This window comes from Mobula birostris, chromosome 11, assembly GCF_030028105.1.
Source record: "Mobula birostris isolate sMobBir1 chromosome 11, sMobBir1.hap1, whole genome shotgun sequence".
In the NCBI taxonomy this organism is placed as follows: domain Eukaryota; kingdom Metazoa; phylum Chordata; class Chondrichthyes; order Myliobatiformes; family Myliobatidae; genus Mobula; species Mobula birostris.
This window is the reverse complement of record NC_092380.1, coordinates 20,125,448-20,149,504: the sequence shown is the minus strand read 5'-3', so window position 1 is coordinate 20,149,504 and position 24,057 is coordinate 20,125,448. Positions and strand designations below refer to the sequence as shown.

The following is a 24,057-nucleotide window of genomic DNA, read 5'->3' as shown; positions in this document are numbered from 1 at the left end:
GCATCTTCCCCCCTTCCTTCTTGGTCCTGAAGAAGGGTCTCGGCCCGAAACGTTGACTGTTTGTTCATTGCCTGACCTGCTGAGTTCCTCCAGCATTTAGTGTGTGTTGGATTTTCAGCATCAATAGAATCTCTTGTGTTTCTCATTATCCCTTTTATTTTTGCACTATTTATTTATTTTATAGTTTATAGTAATTTAAGACTTTGTAAAACGACAAACCTTCTCATGTAAGACAGTGATGGTAAAGCTGATTCTGATTCATATAGTTTTTGTGCTTTGGAGCTTTGATCACAGCAAACTGTAAAGCCCACAGGATGCAAAACATGAGGAAACGTGAGAGTAACAAATAATTGATCATAAATGAGGACTTCAATTCCATCTGCCTTCTTACTTCAGTTATTCATTTTTTATTGAAGAAGCACCTAGAGTACAGGAACTTGTCTGTTATGTTGGCATTGTATAAGGCGTTGCTGAGGCCTAAGTTGGAGTATTGTGTGCAGTTTTGGTTGCCTACCGACAGGGAAGATGGTCAATAAGGTTGAAAGAGTACAGAGAGTACATTTCCAAGGATGTTGGCGGGACTGGAGGACCTGAAGGATTGAATAGGTGAGGACTTCATTCCTTGGAACGTAGAAAAATGAGCAGAGATTTCATAGAAGTATACAAAATTATGTGGTATTGATAGAGTAAATGCAAGCAGGCTTTTCCCACTGAGGCTGGATGGGGCTGCAACTAGAAGTCATGGGTTAAGGGTGAAAGGTGAAAAGTTTAAGGGGATCATGAGGGGAAACGTCTTCACTCAGAGGGTCATGAGAGTGGAACAAGCTGCCAGCACAAATGGCGCACGTGAGCTCGATTTCAACGTATAAGAGAGGTTTGGATAGGTATGTGAGTGATAGGGGTCGGGAGATCTCTGGTCCCGGTGTGGGTCGATGGGAGTAGGTGGTTTAAGTGGTTTGGCATGGACTAGATGGGCCAAAGGGCCTGTTTCTGTGCTGTACTTTTCCGTGACTCTATTATCTAATGATAAGCACCTGGATCAGCAAGGCATTGAATGCTACATCCCAAGTACTGGGGAAATGGAATTCGTGTAGATAGGTGGTTGATGTTAGCATAAACCTGATAGGCTGAAGTTCCTACTTCAATGCTGCATCACTCCTCGACTCCCCAGAACTGATTCTACATTGAATCATTGAGAAGAATGTTTAATTTTTGTCATAGATGTGTTGTCAGTGACTTATAAATGGATTCACCTTTGAAATATCAATTCATTTGCTTTGCCTTAGGGTGACCCGGCTGACACTTGGGCTGTTTGGATCGGGAATATTGCTTTTGTGTTGCAGAGCAGGTAAAAATGCATTTTCAGTTCTTCATAACGGTACACCAGATTGCCTCTATGCATGATTCTCCTATCGTGTACAGCACACCAATCTTTTCCGCACACCCGTTCCAGTACCAGAGTGTGGGACATGTACCTGGGCAGGATCTCGATCCCAGCTGAATTATCTCTCCCTTTCCTTGGAGTTTCAGAACTCCCTCAAAAGGGATCACCATGTGGGAACTGATCACTACAGGACGACGCTAATCTGCCCACGTTTTGAGCTGTCGTTACAGCAGGGCAGACAGAACAAAGACCTCCCTAAGAACTCCCTAAGGGCACTTTGGGCTGAGTTTTTTTGTTCTGGGATTATTTTGAGGCACCGAAAATGATGTCTTTGGCCACTTTCTTGAATCAGAATGACTCAGTTCTCCAGGAGGCAAAACATATTACTTCACCCGTCTGCATGGCTCAGAGTTGGTGTATGTAGCCTAGTTATGCATGGAGGATGCAGCTGTTCAAGCGAACAACTGTTTGGACATCCTAAATTCTTTAATTATGGGCCTTTACATTTTTAAAATTTCACCATCCAAATGTTAACATGACAACGTCTGCAGATGCTAGAGATCCAAAGTGACCCACACAAAATGCTGGAGGAACTCAGCAGGCCGGGCAGCATTCATGGGAAAGAGTAAACAGTTGATGTTTTGGGCCGAGACCCTTCATCAGGACTGGAAGAAGGAGAAGTACAAGGTTGTAGGTGACAGGTGAAGCTGGCAGAGGGGGAGAGGGTGAAAGAAGACAGAGTAAGAAGGTGGGGGGAGGGGAGGAAGAAGTACAAGGTGGTAGGTGACGAAGTGAAACCAAGAGTGGGGGAGGCGGTGAAGTAAAGAGCTGGGAAGTTGATTGGTGAATGAGATAAAGGTCTGGAGAAGGGGGAATCTGATAGGAGAGGGTACAGCACCATGGAAGAAAGGGAAGAGGGAGAAGCACCAGAGGGAGGTGTTGGGCAGGTAGGCAGGTAAGGTGAGAGAGGGAAGTGGGAGCAGGGGATGGTGGAGGAGAGAGGGTGGCAATTACTGGAAGTTTGAGAAATCGATGTTCAAATGTTATTGTCTCCTGAAAGAGGCAACCATGTAAAAAGTATCCATAGAGCTCAGAGATCCTTTCCAGCTCTACCCCAAGTTGTATCCTGCTTCCCTTCCTATTAACCAGCTGTCTATCTGTTCTTGTGAACTGTGCTCAATGGCCGAAGATTATTTGGAAGCTGTTTTCTGTGGGAGAATGTCCTATTTATTAGTATTCGCTCCACAGATCAGGTGACATAAGGATGTTCACCAGAATCTGGAAAAGAAAAGAGTTTACCAGGTCTTTTACCAAACATTTTAATTCTGATTCCCATTCCTGTTCCGACATGTCGGTCCATGACCTCCTCTTGTGTCACGATGAGGCCACCTTCAGGAGCAGTAACACCTTGTGTTCCATCTAGGTAGCCTCCAACCTGATGGCATGAATATCAATTTCTCCTTCCGTTAAAAAAAAAGTTACTCTCCCCCACCCTCCTATCTTCTTCTATTCCCCACTCTGGCCTTTTACCTCTTCTTACCTGCCTATCATCCTCCTCTGGGTCCCCTCTTCCTTCCCTTTCTCCCATGATCCACTCTCCTCTCCTATCAGATTCCTTCCTCTCCAGCCCTTTACCTTTTCCACCCACCTGGCTTCACCTATCACCTTTAAGCTATCCTCCTTCCCCTCCCCTCTCCCCCTACCTTTTTATTCTGGCTTCTTCCCCCTTGATTTCCAGTCCTGAAGAAGGATCTCAACCCGAAACATCAATTGTTCATTCACTTCCATAGATGCTGCCTGACCTGCTGAGTTCCTCCAGCATGTTGTGTGTGTTGCTTTCTGGTTTGCAGAAAACATTAAGCCACTTTTATCAAACCCTGCAATGGTATGCACTTCCTGTTAGGCAGATACTTGGGGTGAGGGTGATTTGCTCACAGCAGAATTCTCCAAGTTCCTCTGTGGCCGAGGAGATTGCAGGCCGCTTGTCTTTCGTAGCTGGTGGGGCAGGTTGTACTTGATAGGGAGGGAGGGTGAGTTGCTGAGGATGTTCTGTCCTTGCGGCTCTGTGGGGAAGTGGCCTGGGTTCAATTCCCGCCTCTGCCTGTAAGGAGTTTGCACGTTCTCCCCGTGACCGCGCGGGTTTCCTCCGGGTGCTCCGGTTTCCTCCCACAGTCCAAAGACATACCCGTTGGTAGGTTAATTAGGCATTGTAATTTGTCCTGTGATTAGGCTAGGGTTAAATCGGGGGATTACTGGGCAGCTCAAAGATCTGGAAGGGCTTATTCGTGCTGTATCTCAATCAATCAATCAATCAATCAATCAATAAATAAACTTCTATAAATTCTCAGTCTAGAGACACAAGTTACTCAGTGCCTTTTCTGATGCTTCTTCTACACTTTAGGTGACTGTATGCCGGGCCTTCCTGTGAAGAAGTCACATATTTTCACTGAGATACTGTGAAGGCCATGAAGTTTGCCTTGAATGCTTTAGAGTTGGCAGAACTTGGAGTAGAGTGCTTGCTTCAAGAGGCATGCAGACAGCATGAGAACCACCAAGAGCTGGTTCAGTCATAGGAATGACAGAAAATGACAGTACAGAGGAAATGAGCCCTTTGGCCCATCATGCTATGCATTCTCATCTACACCAATCCCGTCTGCCTGCATTAGGTCTGAATACATCTGTGTCTTTTTGTATTCAGATGCCTGTCAAAAATTCAGGTTGCTTCTGATTCCAGCATCTCTTCTAAGCAGCACATTTCAGAAGTAAAACGAAACTTTCCCCTCTCATCTTACACCATAATCTCTTGATTTTGGTATTAACCACTACCTTAGAAGAGAGATTCTGATTGTCTATGTCTTTCATAACTATATATAATTCTATCAGCTCACCCCACAGCTCCCTTCATTCCTGGAGAAACCAGCTCAGGCTATTCAATCTCTCCCCACAAGTAAACTCCTACAATCTAGGCAACATTCTGGTGAATCCCATCCCCACTCTCTCCAGCATTTTGTCTTGTGTAGTGACCGGAACTGCACACAATGCTAGTAGTGCAGTCGAATCAGTGTTTTTGAAAGTTACAAAACACTGTCCCAACTCTTGTAGCCTACACGATTTTCACCACCCTATCTACCTGTGTTGCCACTTTCCAGAAACTTTGGACTTGGACCCCAAGGTCATAAGCATTCTATAGTGCCCAAGCACTTTACCACTTACTGTGTATACGCTGCCCAAAATGACTTCTCAAAATGTATGATAATGTGCTTGTTGGTCTTCATTTCCATCCACCACTGCTCCATCTAATCTCTATCCTTCTGTAGCCTTGGATAACCTCCTTCACCAATTGTTTTGTCATCCACAAAATTACCAGTCATACCTCACATCCGAGTTGTTATTGCATAATCACAAACAACAAAAGTCCCAGCACTGATCTCTGTGGTTTACCACTAGTCACAGACTTCCAGTCAAAAATGTATCCTTCCGCAACAGTCCTCTGCCTCCTATCATCAAACCAATTTTGGATCCAGTTAGTTAATCCATTTTGACCTTAATCTTTTGGACCAGCCAAGATGTGGGATCTTGTCAAATGCTTTACTGAAGTTCATATGGGCAACATCTACTGCTTTCCTCCGGAAAATAATCAAATTAGTGATGCACAAAGCCATGCTGACTCTCTCTGAGTAGCCCCTGCCTTTTCAAATGTACATAATTCCTATTCCTTAGAATTCTCTCCACCACTGATGTAAAGCTAATCAACCTGGTTTATCTCTGCTGTCTTTCCTAAATAAAGGAGCAACATTATCTGTCCTCCAATCTCCTGTGGCTAATGAAGAAGTGCACACTTCCGTCATGTTCTCAGCTATCTCCTTCCTAGATCATCCTTGGATAGATTTCATCTTAGCCCTGGGGAGGCCAACCCTTAAGCATGAGTGTGCCACATCTCTGGGCGTATTGTCCTGGGAGAGGATGTTTGCTTATTGGTCCATGCATTCTGCAAAGGGATTTTTAGGGATCTTGCAGTGGCAACATTTGTCCATCTTCAATGCTTTGAAGTTCCTCTTCCATGTTATCTGCATCTCTGCAGTGTGTATGAGGGCAGTGTCCACTACTGGCCAGTAGACCAGGTTTTTCCTCAGCTGGCTGAAGACTATGCAAGCAAACAGGGGGAAATAGTGAATTTTGTCATTGATGTCTGCTTAGAAGTAGCTCCTGAGAAATGGAAAATGATTCAAATTTCTAGGGTGCAGTTAAGGTTCTTGATTGTTGGTGTGATGTGTGGGAGAGAGGGTTAGTAGAAGATCTGGGTCTTTTAGGTTTCTGTGTTAGGCTGATTCTCTCTTATACTTGAGTGGAGTCATCAGCAATGGCTTGGATCTTGGCCTCTGAATGCGCAAATACACAAATATGGTTTTCACACTCTTAACTCATTGAGAAGTGTTAAGGTGATCTTGGTTCTGGAGTAAAGATGATGAAGGTTGAACATTTTCTCATTCCCTCTGGGTCAGCACCTCTCTAGCTGAAGGTTGTAAGGATTGCGATACAGCATTACAGCAAGAGGAGGTTTTGTTCTTGACCCCAATCTGTACTGGAATTGGAGCAACACGCACAAAATGCTGGAGAAACTCAGCAAGTCAGGCAGCATCTATGAAGAGGAACCTTGGCTTGAAGTATCAAATGTTTACTCCCCTCTATAGATGCTGCCTGACTTGCTGAGTTTCTCTGTAATTTGAACAGTTGTGTAAGATCACAGTTTGCATGCCTTAGCGTCACAGATGCAGAATGGCGACAAATTTCAGAAGAATAAACTCTTCTCAGGCCTCCAGCCCGGTACAGATATCGATTATAACCGGCATTTCGATGACAAACTCTGCCATCTTCTTCAGGGATCATCGAAACTTTGGTTACGATCATTACCTGTACCCGGCTAGAAGCCCGAGAAGAGTTTATTTGTCGTATATGCCAGGAAAGCACTAGATCAAACTTCTGAAGGTTACCTAGGCTCAAAAACAACCATGTACGGTGGTTAGTTTGCTTCTCTAATTTTTTCTTGGATTTGTTGCATGATAAAGATCATGTCGTTTGGAGCTGTTGATAGAAGGGATCAACATTCTGAACCTGGAAGGAATTCTTTGAGGTGAATGGAGGTGGGGGGTGTTTTGCAATGACACTCCCAGTGTCAGGTAGCAGGATGACCCCTGTGTAATTCTGACCAAAGGAACATCATCTTTCTTAAAGATGATACTATTATCGTATCTTTGAGGTCATCTGCCATGTTGGTCCCCTTCTCAGATGTGGGAGACAAGTTGTTATCACGTTCACTCCCATTTTATAGTCACTCAGCAGGAACTTTGTCTGTTCCGGAGACTTAGTTTCTCAGCTGGTGGATAGTCCCTCCATTTGCATCTGGTGTGGTCACAGATTTCACCAAGCACGAGTCTATCTGTTCCATGAATGCATCTCCCGACAAGCTTTGACATATGTGTAGTGGAGAGTGTATTGCCTGGCTGCATCACAGCCTGGTATGGGAACACCAATGCCTTCGAACAGAAAATCCTATAAAAGGTAGTGGATTCAGCCCAGTACATCTCCTAACCTTTGGGCACATCTACGTGAAACGCTGCTGCAGGATAATAGCATCCAGCATTAAGGATCTTTAGCGCCCAGGCCATGCTCTTTTCTTGCTGCTGTCATCAGGTAGAAGGTACAAGAGCCTCAGGACTCGGACCACCAGGTTCAAGAACAGTTACTACTCCTCACCCATCAGGCTCTTGAATGAAAGAGGAAAACTATACTCACTTGCCCGTCCATTGAAATATTCCCACAATGAATGATCTCACTTTAAGGACTCTTTATCTTGTTATTTCATGTTCTCATTATTTATTGCTATTCATTTATATTTTCATTTGTTTTCTTTTCGATGCTCTACCTGATCTTTCATTGGTTCTGTTTAGAGTTACTGTTCTATAGATTTACTGGATATGCCCGCAGGAAAAAGAATCTGAGGATGTATACTGTATGTGATATATACAGTATGTACTCCTAATGATAAAATTTACTTTGAACTTTCTTCTCCAGAAGTTCGTTACCCTTAATGGTTAACATACTTCAGAATCAGCAAACCACACTTACACATATTTTTTGTTATTTTCTCCCAGAATCATTGACTCCCCTTACCGTGACAGGAATTGTCGGAGAAAGTTCTCTTCTGCCTTGCATGAACACCGAGTTGGGAAAAAAAGTCAATAATGAGATACGTGTTTACTGGCAAGTGGCGTCCCAGTGCATTTATGCCTTTTACTCAGGTCAGGAACATCCCGACCAGAACTACAGCCACAGAGCAAAGCTATTTTCCACAGAGTTTAAACAAGGTAACTTCTCCCTCCTTCTGACTGACCTCCAAGTGAGTGACGAAGCCAAGTACATCTGCCTCATTCAGTTGAAAACGCCGTCTTTGAATTACGACGTGGTACTAAAAGTTACAGTTACATTGCAAATAGCAGGTAAAGATTTGCTTCTTGTTTTTAAACTTTTCTTGATCAGAGCAAGGGTAGTGACAAATTGGAAGGGAAAGCCAAATTGAAAGGGTTTGCCGTATATTATGGAAAACGGAGCTTGCTTAAGAAATGGGGTAAACACACAAAGGAGCAGGAGGAACTCGGTGTGCCAGGCAGCATCTGTGTAGTGAAGTGGACAATCGATGCTTTGGGTCAAGACCCTTCAGCAGAATTGTGTTTGAAATGGGCGTGTCACTTCCTATGTTGTAGTTGGCGGTTGCTCTTCTAATGGCGCAGTGTACAGGGAGGGTCTCCAGTGCAAGTTTGTTTGGACCCAGCAGTAGGTGATTATAGATAGATCCCGGTTGCAGACCGGGACGGTTCATGGACAAGAAAAAAACAGAGCGGTGACCAGTGCTTTGTATAAAAGATCAAGAATTTATTAAGCACAAAATTGCATACTTAACCATGGGCAAGAATGCCTGAATGTCCTTGGCCTCTGAAAGTACCCCAGAGACAGTGGTATGTTCTGCTGGTAGCTCTCAGTCATGCCTTCCAAATCAGTGCAAAGCCTGTGCAAATACCTCTCCTATGTTATTCCTCAATCCTCAGACTCTATCAATGTCCTCACTTAGTTTGTAAAAGGTCCACTGGTTTTCTTGGTTCTAGTGTTTAATTATGCCACACTCACCATGGACTAACTTTCTCACCCCACCCAGCTTGGAAGCTAATTGCATTTTGGCCTGTTCACAGATTCTGTGTTTCTACATGTTCAATTTCTCTGCTTTTACATGTAAGTAAATTAATGAAAGTTATGTGCTTTTTTTTCCCTCAAAAGATTGTTGTACCTGTGGAAGTGCGTTTATTAACACTTTCTTGAAGAGCCATTTGTTTTACAAAGCTTGGATTTCAGATATTTGTGGACTCAAGAATTTCAGGCTGATGGTTTGTTATGTTACTAAGATGAGGTAATGTATAGGACCAGCCAAAGGCTATGAAAGACAGTGTAGATTCATAGAAGCAGACAGCACAGAAATAGTTCATTCAGCCTGACTCATCCATTTTGACCAAGTAGCCTATATAACTGAATCTCACAGCCTCCATTTGGACCATAATCACATTAAATCTTTTCTCTCCATGTACCTCCTAGATTTTGTGATCTCCTGGAATTTATTCATCTTCCAGTGTTAGGAACTTCTCTTATATTCCTTCAAATGTTCAAAGGTTCAAAGCACATTTATTATCAAAGAAAGTATAAATTATACACCTTGAAATTTGTCTGCTTGCAGGCAGCCACAAAGCAAGAAACCCGAATAACCGAATTTAAAAAAAGACCAGAAAGCCACTGTGCAGAGAAAGAGAGAGAGAGAAAAAAAACACAGATGATGCAAACTACAGAAGCAAGCCAACGGCATTCTGAACCAGACTGAACCATCAGGAGCAGCTGGAGTAGGTCCAAATTCATCATAGCAGCGGGGCAAAAATGCACAGCAACCAGATCAGTTCGCAGCCTTGACGCTGCGGAAAAGGGAATGAACATTCTTGGGAGACGACGCGAAATCAGCCCCACCCTCGCCTCTGTACCTGACACTCGGGCTTCCAGTCTACCTGTGCTGATGTTTAAATTGTTCAGGCTCTGAGAAGTGCCTCGCTCTAGGACCTGTAGCAACACACCCAGACTGCAAAGCCCGAAGCCCGAATCGCTCGGCGCTTGGGGTGATCCAACCTCGCACCTGGGTTAGGGGTGGACAGGCATCAAAACTCTCCCCTCATCGACTGCTCTCCAAATCGCTCACTCTAACTGTGACAGCGATACCATCTCCATCTGCAACCCCGGCTCAAACATGTTGCGCTTCGCAATGCCCCAGCACGGCTCACCCCCCACCCCTGAACCAGCCTCCCTTCTTCCTTCCTCCTCTCTGTCTGTGGTGATTTGCTTCAGAAAAGATGTTATAGGTAGTGTTATTTATTCATTTAAATAGGACTAAAGTAAATTGTCTCTCAGGAAATTACATGGTTGTTGGGGTAAGGTTTAATAGTACTTAGAGACTACAGCATGTCAAGTTTACCGTCATTCAACCGTACACATATCTACCGCCAAGCAAGTCAATGTGCCTCTGGACCAAGGTGAACAACACAGTACATATATCTCACACACACATAACATATAAAGTAATATTACCACAAATAATAAGGTGCATGTGCAATTCAGGTTTAAAAATTGAGCAGCATTACTCTACTAGCACCTCATTGGTGAAGAGTCCTGCTTGGTAGCAGTGAATTCAGTAGTCCTGTGGCCTGGGGAGAAGAAGCTTTTTCCCATCCTAACAGTTCTTGTCCTAATGTTATGGTGTCTCCTGCCTGATAGTTGGTGGGGGTGGGGTGGGTTCTTGTCTCAATCTCCTCAGGATGTGGAGATGCTGCTGTGCTTTTTCGACTAAAGAGGTGGTGTTGAGGGTCCAGGTGAGATCGCGTGTTGTGTGCACTCCCAGAAAGGAGCCGTGTATGACGTACAGGGAGGAATGGTCAGCCTCCCCCTTCCTGGAGTCCACAATCATCTCTTTGGTCTTGTCCACTTTGAAACTCGAGCTGTTGCCTTGCTTGTAGATGAACAAATAAGCAATGATTCTTTCAATATTCCTTCACTGGATGTCGGCCTTGTTGGGAGGCTGGCATTTATTTCCCTATTCCAAATTGCCTGTTGAATGAAAGTTTAAAGAAATAGATTCTCAAGTAAGCTTGGCTATGGGGAGAAAAGTCTTTGATGTCCTCCCAGCATTTCCCTGGTGAATCTACCAGACACTGTCGTAGGATGGGTTTCTTTTCCTGCTGGTCTGTTTTTACAGGGCATCAGTAAGTGAGTTACGACTGGCCAGATGCACACAAGTCCCAATGAAACAGATTTAAGAAAGGCTAAAATTCCTTAATCTTTACTTAAGGTCAAGAGATTACAAGTTTAACATCTCAGCTCACGCTGTGCTGCTGTTCCTTCTCAAATTCCCTGCTCTTGAAGTAAGGGGGAATGTATTCTCATTCCAGAGGTCAGTCCACTAATGATCTGATAAACATGATGTCTGGTGACTAACCAAGCCACCCTTTCCATGGCTTTAATATGTCCGTGGCTGAGTTTTAAGACGAACAACGCACATAAGGAGCTCAAATTGGAACTACCCTTCCATCGATTTCATACACACCACTCCGCTGACTGGTTTCTGTTTCAGCTTTTCACTACATTACAGAATTAATTCTGAATTGCCTTCCAGTTTCAAAACAGTGGGATTACTAAATTTTTTTTATTTCAATAATTTGAAGTGGAAGTCGGATTCAATAGTGTAAATCTGGGTGCAACTCGACGCGGAGTAGAGGGGCTGAAGGGCCTGTTTCTGTGCTGTAGTGTTTTAATGACTCTATAATTCCAGGTTCACAAGAGGAGTACGTTTTAGCTGCAGAATACAAAACGGAGACCTCCCCCTCCTGCTCTGTGATTACTGAAGCCTGCTAATTGTACATTGACTTGAAAAGACGTGTTGGTAGCTCCTCCAGTAACTCATTGTGATCTTCAATATGGAACCTGTTTGGATCAGTAATTGGCATTCGCTTTCAAGCAAGCTCTCTGACTCACTCAACAGTTTTTGAATAACAGCATTCAATAGGCTCTTGGCTGACAGCCAGACGAGGAGCGCTATTTAAAAGTAGCATTGTGAATGCGATACACTTGAGGACAGTCAAAACCAAAGGCCAGATACACATCTCTCCTTATCCCACCTTCTGTGTCTCCCTCGGCCCCTGCCTCCCTGCCCCTCTCCCCCATTCGCCCCACTTCCACACTCCCCCTCTGGCTCCTTGCTCCCTCTCATGCCTTGACTTTATCCATCCCGTTTCTCCCTTTCTCCCCTCTCCTCCTCTTCCCCTTCTCTCCCTCCTCTCTCCCCTTCCCTCCCCCGGCCCCTCTCCCCCACTCTCCCCACTCCCACTCACTCCCGCTCTGGTTCCTCGCTCCCTCTCGTGCCCTGACTTTATCCATCCCGTTTCTCCCTTCCTCCTCTCTTCCCCTTCTCTCCCTAATCACTCTCTCTGCTACCCCTCTCTCTCATCTCTCCCCTCTCCTCTCTTCCCACCCCGACAATGCATGTGGTTATTAACCTTTAGGTCGATTTCTGGATGCCGGGACCTTGAAGTGCCTCCGACTGTTAGTGAGCAAGCAGTTGGCCATCCTGGCACAGAACTTCTGATGAAGTTCTGCCACTGCTGTCTCTCCAGTTGGTTTATTACTGAGATACAGTGAAAACTTATCCTGTGTACTGTTCACACACACTGCATTGAGGTAGAAGAAGGTAAACCAATACCAGAATTCAGGGTAAGGTGTAAGCAACAAACCGCAAGAAAAAGGCAGCGCGGAAGCATAGCGGTCAGCAGCTTGGCGCGTTCCAGAGATCGGAATTCAATCCGGTGCCGTTCTGTAAGGAGTCTCTGTACGCCCTCCCCCCAGAATGTGTGGGGTTCTCCCCGGGTGTTCCAGTTTCCTCCCACGGTCCAAAGACGTACTGGGCAGGTGAATCGGTCGTTGTAAACTGTCCCGTGATTGGGCTAGGCTTAATCGGGGTTGCTGGGGTGGTGCAGCTCGAAGGGCCGGAAGGGAGTGGTATGGCGAAATAAAATAAGTGAAATCATAACGAGATAGATTGCAATGTCAAGAGACCATGTTATTGTGCTAGGGAATTATCCAATAGTTTTATAATAGCAGGGGTAGTATCTGTCCTTGAGCTCGGACATTTCACATGTGTCAGAGTTCCCCAGACAAGCAGTGTGACAGATAATCTGTACTTTTAGCAGTACTGGCCAGGGGATAAAAACTAGCCAGGGCATGAGGGGAACTCCTTCGATCTGAGTTAAGGTTGTGCTGCGGGATCGCCCTTGATCCGCTTTGTGTAAGATCTCGGCTGACAGACATCGCTCAGTCAGCACCTTGCTGGTGCCTGTGGCCAGACTGCTTTAATGGAAACCACAACCTGACGGATCAAAAGCATAAGGGTTAGCCACCAGATCACACCTCACACCTAGCTCTGCTCCTCTCCCCCTTTGAAGTTGCCTATGTGTCACTGGTCACACACTCCTTCCGGGGACTTTCTGTTGACACCATTCTCTTCTAATGTCTGTTGTGACGGTTTCTGCCAGGTCGCTTCATTGGGTTGTTTGCACCCAGGCCTCTCTTGCACTGAGTATGAAGTACAGAACAATAACTCGGTGCATGTTCTCTGTGGGATGACGTGGCTTTTTTTCACCACCTTTCAGATGGTGATGAAGGGACATACAGGAGGGAGATATACCGACTGGTTGAGTGGTGTCCCAGCAACAACCTTTCACCTAATGTCAACAAGACCAAAGAGCTGATTGTGGACTTCAGGAAGGGTAAGATGAGGGAACACGAACCAATCCCCATCAAGGGATCAGAAGTGGAGAGAGTGAGCAATTTCAAGTTCCTGGGTGTCAATATCTCTGAGGATCTAACCTGGTCCCAACATATCACTGCAGCTGTAAAGAAGGCAAGACAGCGGCTGTATTTCATTAGGAGATTTGGTTTGTCACCTAAAATACTTGAAAACTTCTACAGATGTACTGTGGAGAGCATTCTGACGGTCTGGTATGGGGCACAGGATTGAAGTAAGTTGCAGAAACTTGCAAAATTAGTCAGGTCCATCATGGGTACAAGGATCCGTAGTATCCAGCATCTTCAAGGAGCAGTGCCTTAGGAAGGCAGCATCCATCATTAAGGACCCCCACCACCCAGGACATGCCTTGTTCTCATTGCTACCATCAGGAAGGAGGTACAGAAGCCTGAAGGCGCACACTCAGTGATTCCTGAGCATCTTCTTCCCCTCTGCCATCTGATTTCCAAATGGACATTGAACCCAAGAACACTATATCACTACTTTTTTAAATTACTGTTCTTTGCACTATTTATTTTAACTTACCTATTTAATAGCCATATACATATATACTTAATGTAATTCAGTTTTTCTCTTCTCTATATTTGCCAGTGATATCAAACCTGATTCTGCTCTCTCCCCTGTAACTCTACTCCAGATAGTCTCCTTTGTTCTGAGAAAACGACTAATTCATACTGTTGGCTCCATCTCTTTGGCAAATACATTATCATTTCGAATCAGCGTGGTTTCAAGTTAATGTGGACAGTGGCAAGTTAATGTTGAACTGGGAAATCTGAAGCCTGAGCCCTGGTCAACATTGACAGCACTATGCTGGTTCTTGTAGTACTTGTAGTGTACTGCAATTAGAGCTGGTGTCTCACATACAACATAGGACATTACAGCATGGTACAGTACAGGCCCTATGTTGTCCTGATCTTTCAATGTACTCTAAGATAAATCTAATCGTTCCCTCCTACATAGCCCTCCATTTTTCTGTCATCCATGTGTCTATCTAAGGGTTAAAGATTACGAATGTATCTGCCTCTACCACTGCCCTGGGCTGCACGTTGCACACAGCCAGCACTGACATCCCCCTACACTTCCTTCCAATCATTTTAAAATGACCCCTCGTATCAACCATTTCTACCCTGGAAAAAAGTCTCTGGCTATCCACTCGACCCAAGCCTCTTATCATCTAACACACCCCTCATCCTCCTTCACTGCATGGAGAAAAGCCTTAGCTCCCTCAACCCTTCCTCATAAGACATGTTCCTCATAAGACAGGTCAGCAACTTTGCCATTACAAAGAAGGCACAGGCAGTGCCAATACTTTCTTAGAAGTTCGCAAAGATTCAGCATGTCATCTGAAACTTTGACAAACTTCTATAGATGTACAATGGAGAGTACCCTGACTGCATCACGGCCTGGTATGGAAACACCAATTCCTTGAATGGAAAAGCCAACAAAAAACAGTGGACACAGCACAGTCTATCATGGTAAAAGCCTCCCCACCATTGAGAAAGTACAAGGAGCATTGTTGTCAGAAAGTAGCATCTATCATCAAAGACCGCTGCCGTCCAGGCCATGCTCTCTTCTCACTGCTGCTACCAGGAAAGAAGTACAGGAGCCTCAGGTTCTACACTACCAGGTTCAGGAACAATTATTACCCCTCAACTATCAGGCTCAGCATTTAATATCTTCGTCCCCTCAAAACCAATCTGTGAACTCTAAGACCTGGGCCTCAATGCCTACTTTGCAATTGGATCCTGAATTTCCTCACTGGCAGATCCCAGTCCGTTTGGATTGGCGAAAACATCTCCTCCACAATCTCCATCAGCACAGGACCGCCACAGGGCTGTGTGCTTAGTCCCCTGCTCTTAGCCCTGCTGAAGGGTCTCTGCCCGAAACGTCGACTGTACTCTTTTCCATAGACGCTGCCTGGCCTGCTGAGTTCCTCCAGCATTTTGTGTGTCTCCTCCTGCTCTACTGGCTTTGCACCTATGACAGTGTGGCCAAGTACAGTGCCAACAGCATATATTGAGTTTGCTGATGACACCACTGTTGTGGGCTGAATTAAAGGTGGTGATGAATCAGCAAACAGGAGAGACTGAAAATCTGGCAGAGAGGTGTAATAACACTAACCTCTCACTCAATGTCAGCAAGACCAAGGAACTGATTGTAGACGTCACGAGAGGGAAACCAGAGGTCCATGAGTCAGTATTCATTGGAGGATCAGAGATGGAGAAAGCCAGTTATTTTAAACTCCTGGGTGTCACTATCTCAGAGGACCTATCCTGGACCAATCATATAAATAAAATTGCAAAGAAAGCACAACAGTGCTTCTACTTCCTCATGAGCCCGTGGAGGTTTGGCATGTCATCAAAAGCCTTGCGAACTTCTATAGATGTGTGGTAGAAAGTGTGCTGACCGGCTGCATTACAGCCTGGTATGGGGACACCAATGCCTTTGAGCAGAAGATCCTATAAAAGGTAGTAGATTTGGCCCAGTACATCACGGGTAAAGCACTCCCAACCATGGAGCACATCTACATGAAATGTTGCCGTAGAAAAGTAGCATCCATCATCAAAGATCCTCACACCCGAGTCGTGCTCTTTTCTCACTGCTACCATCAGGTAGAAGTTACAAGTGCCTCAGGGTTCAAGAACAGTTACTACCCCTCAACCATCAGGCTCTTGAACAGAAGGGGATAACTAAACTCATTCCCACAACCGATGGTCTCACTTTAAGGACTCTTTATCTTGTTATTTCATACTTGTTTATTTATTGCAATTTATTTATATTTGTTTTTGCACGGTTCGTTGTTCATTGATTCTGTTTACAGTTACTGTTCTGTAGATTTGCTACGTATGCCCGCAGGCAAAAGAACCTCAGGGTTGTATGTGGTGACATGTATGTACTCTAATAATATATTTTACTTTGAACTTGAACCAGAGGAGATAACTTTACTCAACTTCACTTGCCCCATCACTGAACTGTTTCCACAACCCTGTGGGCTCACTTTCAAGGACTCTACAATTCAAATTTTTGATACTTATTGCTTATTTTTTTTTCTTTTTGTATTTGCATAGTTTGTTGTCTCTTGTATATCAGTTGTATGTCCATCTTTGTTGTGTGCGGTTTTTCGTTGATTCTGTCGTGTTTTCTTTGTACTTACTGTGAATGCCCACATGAAAATGTGTGGTGACATGTATGAACATTGATAACGAACTTACTCTGAGCTTTGAACATGCTCCCTAATCCAGGTAGATCATCTCCGCACCCTCTCTAAAGCTTGCACGTCCTTCCTATAATGAGACGACTGGAACGGAACAGAATATTCCAAGTATGGTGGAACCATGGTTTTATAGAGCTCACAGGTTCAGTCGTGACCTGTGATGGTGTGTTCTCCCTCTGTCTGCATGAACTTCCCCCAGGTTCACTAGTGCTTCCCGCCCCCCCCCCCCACCAGCCCACCCTCTGTAATGCCAAGACATGCCAGGTTAGTAGGTTAGCTGAACACTAAGTTTCCCAGTGTGTAGGTGAGTGGTAGAATCTGACTTGAGGCTGTTGGAAAGTAGACTGGGGTAGGGCAGGTAAGGGAGCTTGACGACGGTTGGGGAGGGGGACCTTGGCGGGTGGCTTTTATGCTGTATCACACTATAACTCTTGGTTTCAGTGACATGGATCGTTTTTCACCATGACAGCTGGGGAATTTAATATTTAAATTCAAGTAATAACATGCCCAGCAGGAATTACGAACAGATGCTCCTAGTCATGAAGCAATTAGCTGTCATAACAACCCATTTGAAAGGAAGTGGGCTTGGCCAGTGCCCCTACAATCCGAAACGTTGACCATCCCACTGTCCCTGTCTCCACAGATACCGCCTGACCCACTGAGTTACTCCACAGACTGTTTCATGCTGTCCTTGTCTGGCCCAGATACCTCCTCAGTTCATGGGCAACTGGAATTGATAAAACTGATGCCCTTTCCGGTGATGGCTACCCCGAGTGAGCAATTGAATAGTCAGCTTGAAGCTCTGGGATACTAGTGGAAAACTGGGGAATGGTTGTGGATCCATGCTCAGTAATTGCTGGAAGTGATGTGATCTGACTGATGAAACTGACTGGCAGACCCTGCGATCAACCACTAACGTCCATTTTCATTTCTAGCCCACTACAAAGACCCTGAACTGACCGTAGAGGGAGAACAGAATGAAGGGGAGCCCATGAGGCTGACTTGCTCCTCATGCGGAGGTTATCCAGAACCAACTGTACACTGGACCAGTGGCTTCCTGGACATCGATGAAAACAGTACGGCCAAGGTTTACACTAATTGTTCTCCTGAGCACCTCTGCAATATTACCTCCACTCTGAGGATCCAGAGCCCAGTTAACAACGTTACCTGTAAGATATACAACGCTAAGCTGAAGGAGAATAAAACTGCAACGTATTTCAGGGGTAAGTGAAAATAGCAAACACACCTTTCTCCTTAAAATTTCCTTCAAGATAGACGTTAAGTGTAGGGGTGGAGATTCGTCTCTACCAAAGGAGGTGTGAGGCACTCCTTCCCTCCGCTAGCCTGCAGGTCACCCTTGGGCAAGGTGTAGCACCTGCTTCGCCCTCAATCAGGGTCACATGAAGCCATGGGAGTGGGTGTTGGATGGTCGTATGAGCAGCCGGTGCACATCACAAGTCCTGGTCATGCGACCACTGACGCCAGGCAGACAATCCCGGAAGAGTGTTGTTAATGGCTGGGAGCGGGAGGGTGGTCACCTGTCTTGTAAAGACACTGCCCAGAAGAAGGCAATGGCAAACCACTTCTGTAGAAAAATTTGCTCAAGAACGATCATGGCCACGGAAGTTCTAAGACTAAACCTAGCAATTATTGGCCTGTGAGTTTGATGTTAGTGGTGGGTAAATCAATGGAAAGTATTCTTAAAGATGGTATATATAATTATCTGGATAGACAGGGTCTGATTAGGAACAGTCAACATGGATTTGTATGTGGAAGGTCATATTTGACAAATCATATTGAATTTTTTGAAGAGGTTACTAGGAAAGTTGACGAGGGTAAAGCGGTGGATGTTGTCTATGTGGACTTCAGTAAGGCCTTTGACAAGGTCCCACATGGAAGGTTGGTTAGGAAGGTTCAATCGTTAGGTATTAATATTGAAGTAGTAAAATGGATTCAGCAGTGGCTGGATGGGAGACGTCAGAGAGTAGAGGTGGATAACTGTTCGTCAGATTGGAGGCCGGTGACTAGTGGTGCGCCTCAGGGATCTGTACTGGGTCCAATGTTATTTGTCATATACATTAATGATCTGGATGATGGGGTGGTAAATTGAATGAGTAAGTATGCAGATGATACTAAGATAGGTGGAGTTGTGGATAATGAAGTAGGTTTTCAAAGCTTGCAGAGAGATTTAGGCCAGTTAGAAGAGTGGGCTGAAAGATGGCAGATGGAGTTTAATGCTGATAAATGTGACGTGCTACATTTTGGTAGGACTAATCAAAATAGGACATACATGGTAAATGGTAGGACATTGAAGAATGCAGTAGAACAGATGGATCTAGGAATAATGGTGCATAGTTCCCTGAAGGTGGAATCTCATGTGGATAGGGTGGTGAAGAAAACTTTTGGTATGCTGGCCTTTATAAATCAGAGCATTGAGTATAGGAGTTGGGATGTAATGTTGAAATTGTACAAGGCATTGGTGAGGCCAAATTTGGAGTACTGTATTGTGTACAGTTTTGGTCACCGAATTATAGGAAAGATGTCAACAAATTAGAGAGAATACAGAGAGGATTTACTAGAGTGTTACCTGGGTTTCATCACCTAAGTTACAGAGAAAGGTTGAACAAGTTGGGTCTTTATTCTGTGGAATGTAGAAGGTTGAGGGGGTCTTGATAGAGGTATTTAAAATTATGAGGGGGATAGATAGAGTTAACGTGGATAGGCTTTTTCCATTGAGAGTAGGGGAGATTCAAACAAGAGGACATGAGTTGAGAGTTAAAGGGCAAAAGTTTAGGGGTAACATGAGGGGGAACTTCTTTACTCAGAGAGTGGTAGCTGTGTGGAATGAGCTTCCAGCAGAAGTGGTTGAGGCAGGTTCGATGTTGTTGTTTAAAGTTAAATTGGATAGATATATGGACAGGAAAGGAATGGAGGGTTATGGGCTGAGTGCAGGTCGGTGGGATTAGGTGAGAGTAAGAGTTCGGCATGGACTAGAAGGGCCAAGATGGCCTGTTTCTGTGCTGTAATTGTTATATGGTTATATGGTTAAAGACCACAATCGCCCACATCGTACGACACAACACATAATGGTGAAGTCATATGGCATGGTGCATAATGATGATGTCATATGGCACGGCACATAATGATGATGTCATATGACAGCACCTAACGAACGAAATATAGATGACAAGCTTAGTGCGTTTGTTGGAAAGTTTCAGGGGCCTCAACCAAAAACGTTGACTCTGTTTCTCTTTGCACAGATGTGCTCTGACCTGCTGAGATTTTTGAGCATTAGTTGTTTTAGAGATACAACACAGTAACAGATCTTTCCTGCCTAACGAGCTCGTGCCATTCAGTTTCACCCATATGACCGGTTAACCTATTAACCCAAATGTTGTTGGGATGCGAGAGGAAGCTGGAGCACCCAGAGGAAATCAACACAGTCATGGGAGGATGTACATATTTCATACAGATAGCAGAGGAATTTCACTGGATCACTGTCATTGTAACAGGGTTACAATAACTGCAGTGCTTACCATACTATCCATTTTCCGTTTTAATTTTAGATTTCTAGCATTTGCAGATTTCATTTTGTTTTATTTTCACTGCGATGATAATCATGTTCTTGTTTTAGTTTGTTAATTTGCGGAGTTCCGATTTCACAATCCATGCCAAAGCAGTGCCGAATTCTTTAACCAGTTCCAGCTGCTGTCAAAATCATTTGTCCTTGGGGGGACTTCAGCAGGGAATTTGATCCTGTGTTCATTACAAAACTTTATAAAAAAACAACAACTTACTACATTTACAGTTTCTGGCAGTGATTGCAGACCTCTGGCGCCTAGGCTTTGAACCCTGCTGGATTTTATTAAGGGTTTTCACCGGAAACATTTGGCCCTCTCCTTGCATTTGACAAACATTTTCAGCATTTTCTGATTTTGTTTCAGATTTCCGACATCTGCAGGGTTTCTTTATTTTTTTTCCTCTCTTGATTGTCATTTAAAACCACAAGATATAGGAGCAGAATTAGGCCATTTGGCCCATCGAGTCTGCCATTTCACCGTGACTGCTCCATTTTCCCTCTCAGCCCCACTCTCCTGCCTTCTCCCCATATCCCTTCATGCCCTAACTAATCAAAAACCTATCAACTTCAAATATAGCCGATGACTTGGCCTCCATAGCAGCCTGTGGCAATGAATTGCACATATTCACACGCTTAGCTAAAGAAATTCCTCCTCATCTCTGTTCTAAAATGGTGTCCTTCTATTCTGAGGCTATGTCCTCTGGTCTTAGACTCCCCTCACCATCCCCTCCACATCCACCCTACTGAGGCCTTTCGACATTTGATTTCTTTGGGAATGAGTTGTAGAGCTTGCCGAGTTGGGGTAAGTTCATCTATGTTCTACAAAGAGAAAGGTCTCCGGGTCATTCTTTTCGTTGCTCAGAATTTTGTTAGTATAAAATAAATGCAGCTATTTTTCACTTAATGATTTATACTTCCTTTCATTTTGTTTATTTATTGAAATACAGCGTGGAATTGGCCCTCCCGGGCCTTCAAGCCACGCTGCCCAGCCTAATCCTAGCCTACCTCAATCTAGTACTGACAGGACAATTTACAATGATCAATTAACTTGCCAACCGGTGCATCTTTGGATTGTGGGAGGAAACCGGAGCACCTGGAGGAAACCCATGTGGTCACGGGGAGAACCTACAAACAGGCAGTGACGGGTATTGACCCCGTATCACCTGCACTGTAAAGCTACTGTGCTGCCCTAGCTGAAGGGACCATTTCACTGCGGACAGTCCTGCTCTTGCCAGCTCAGTGTTGTTTAGGATTTACACAACAAATGTGCAAGATTCAGTGGAAGTTGTGTCTAGGGTGCATGGTGCTCAGTGTGAACTGTACAATTAGACCGAATCTGTGTGAAGGCTGCAGTATAGATTATGAATCTGGAGGTTAAAAGTGTATGGCTTCAGGAGCAGGAGGCGAAGAGAGCCAATGGCTGGATTCAGAAATAAGGAAAAGGGTAAATGAATAACTAGTTTAACTTAATTGGAAGTTGAAAGCCAAAGGAATTTGCCCCAGATATAATAGTGAATTTAAAAAATTATCATTACTTATGAAGATCAAGAGGAGAATTCTTTTTGGTAATTTATTTTTTATTGAATTTCATCTTCAAATAAACATTTCCACAGGATGTATTTCAGACACTGTACATATATGCCATATAATCATACTTGTCACAAATCTCCACATAATACTTATCTGAGGTATACACTTACAGAAAGGGGAAGAAAGAAAGAGATTTTAATGCCAATAATTTCCTTTGTATGGGGAAGAGGAATGACAAAGCAGGAGAGTATTTCTATATCTCTGCATTTCCCATTACCTCTGTCATAGAACACTAAAGGACAGAAACAGGCCCTTTGGCCCATCTACACCATGCCAAAATATTATTCTGCCTAGTTCCATCAGCATATACCCAGAACTGTAGCCCTCTCGTCCATGTACTTATCCAAATTTCTCTTAAATGCTGAAATTGAACCCGCTTCCACCGTTTCCGCTGGCAGCTTAATCCACACCATCCCCACCCTCTGAGTGAAGATGTTGCCCCTCATGTCCCCCTTAAACATCTCACCTTTCACCCTTAACCCATGACATCTAGTCCTGGTCTCACCCAATGTCAGTGGATAAAGCCTGCTTGCATTTACCCTCTCATAATTTTGTGTGTAGCTCTGAAATTTGTTAACGGCGGCTGTCACTGCTGCCTGAGTCCATAAGTTACTTCTCATAACTGCTGCTCATTTTGGCAACTTTGAAGCATTAAATGCAATTTATAACTTTATGGACTATTGATTGTATTCTCCATGCCTACAAAGATGATGCAAACATTTTTATTGGTTTTTGTTTTCAGTATTTATATCAATAACCAACAGACATTTTTGTATTTCTACAGAAGAACCCTTGGATACTGATAAAAATGCCATAGTTTCTGAGAGTGTAACACATCATAGATGGACGATACCGATGGTTATTGTTGTGGTTATATTGGTGCTCCTGGCAGTTTACATTGTCAGGAGATATTTCAGCAAGTCTCCAAGTGGTGAGTATTTTATTCTCTTTAGTTCTGCCAAATGACACTAAAAGGTTACAAGGTTCAACAAGGTTAGGCAACTTGGTATTAAGTGTAGCAAACTCTGGAAGGATGGCTCCTGACCAGACATCATGAAGACCTTTAGGTGGACTGTAACAAAGGGTTCAGGACCGATCCCAACCTTACCATCAAACCCGCAGACTAAGTGGGTGCTGTTGCAGTGTGGCGCACTGACCTCTGTCTTGCTGAGATCAGGCAGCACCTCTCACACTCCTCCTCAAACCTACCCCTTGAAGGGGACCACACCTCGGACCATCACCCCTCCTCATACCTACCCCTTGAAGTCTGAGTCCACCACTGACCTCATCCACTCTGGAGAACTCCCATCACTGCTGCCAATCCCATATTTCCCTAGCTCCGTACTGCTCGCTCCTGCCTCCTACTCAAGATCCGCAAACCTCACCGTCCAGGCCGGCCTATTGTCCCTGCCTGCTCCTGCCTCACTGAATTCGTGTCCTCGTACCTCAACTCCATTCTATCCCCCTTGGTTCAGTCTTGATCTATCTTGCTCAGACCAGGCAGCACCTCTCACACTCCTGTGTCACCTCTCATGCCCTCGATCTTCTCAGTAACTTTCAGTTCCCTGGCCCTGACTGCCTCATTTTCACCATGGATGTTCAGTCTCTATACACTTCAATCCCCCACCCAGAAGGCCTGAAAGCTCTCTGTTTCATTCTCAATAAAAGAACCAACCACTGGCTCCCCCCCCACCATCACCACCACCCTCCATTTGGCAGAACTGATCCTCACCCTCAACAATTTTTCCTTCAGCTCCTCCCACTTTCTCCAGACTCGAGAGATAGCCATGGGGACCTTCATGGGCCAAGCTATGTCTGCCTCTTCACCGGCTACACAGAACAATCCTTGTTCCAAGCCTTCACCAGTAATGCTCTCCAACTCTTCCTCTGCGACATTGATGACAGCATTGACACACCCATGCTGAGCTCATCGATTTCATCAGCTTCCACCCTGTTCTTAAATTTACTTGGTCCACTCCTGACACTTCCCTCCCTTTTCCCGATCTATCTCTCTTTCCATCTCTGGAGGCAAACTGTCAACTGATTCCTACAGTTATCTCTTCACACCCTGTCTCCTGTAAAGATCCTATTCCCTTTTCTCAGTTCCTTCGCCCCCGCTGCATCGTTCCCAGGATGCAGCCTTCCTTTCCAGGACATCAGAGATGTCCCACTCTCCTCAAAGAGTGGAGGTTCCCTTCCTCCATTATTGATGCTGCTCTCACCCGCATCTCCTTCGTTTCCCGACAACTGTGCTCACCCCATCTTCCTGCCATCTTAACAGTGATAGTTTCCCTCATCCTTGCATACCATCTCATGAGCCCCCGCATCCGCCACATCATCCTCCACAACTC

The 24,057-nt window shown here is 44.7% G+C and overlaps 1 protein-coding gene across 8 annotated transcripts in view; it reads left to right on the top strand.

The window, feature by feature from the left end:
* LOC140204913 (ICOS ligand-like) overlaps positions 1–24,057 on the top strand; it is a 61,957-nt gene that overhangs the window by 22,113 nt on the left and 15,787 nt on the right. For 5 of the 8 annotated variants that reach the window (XM_072271855.1, XM_072271854.1, XM_072271857.1 and 2 more), the window contains 4 exons: positions 1,287–1,348; positions 7,537–7,881; positions 17,472–17,759; positions 22,491–22,637. In XM_072271855.1, coding sequence (XP_072127956.1) covers positions 1,287–1,348; positions 7,537–7,881; positions 17,472–17,759; positions 22,491–22,637 — 842 coding nt within the window. Of the gene's footprint in view, positions 1–1,286; positions 1,349–7,536; positions 7,882–13,167; positions 13,285–17,471; positions 17,760–22,490; positions 22,638–24,057 lie in introns of all 8 variants that reach the window. The other 3 variants (XM_072271860.1, XM_072271859.1, XM_072271861.1) reach the window with 3 other exon arrangements.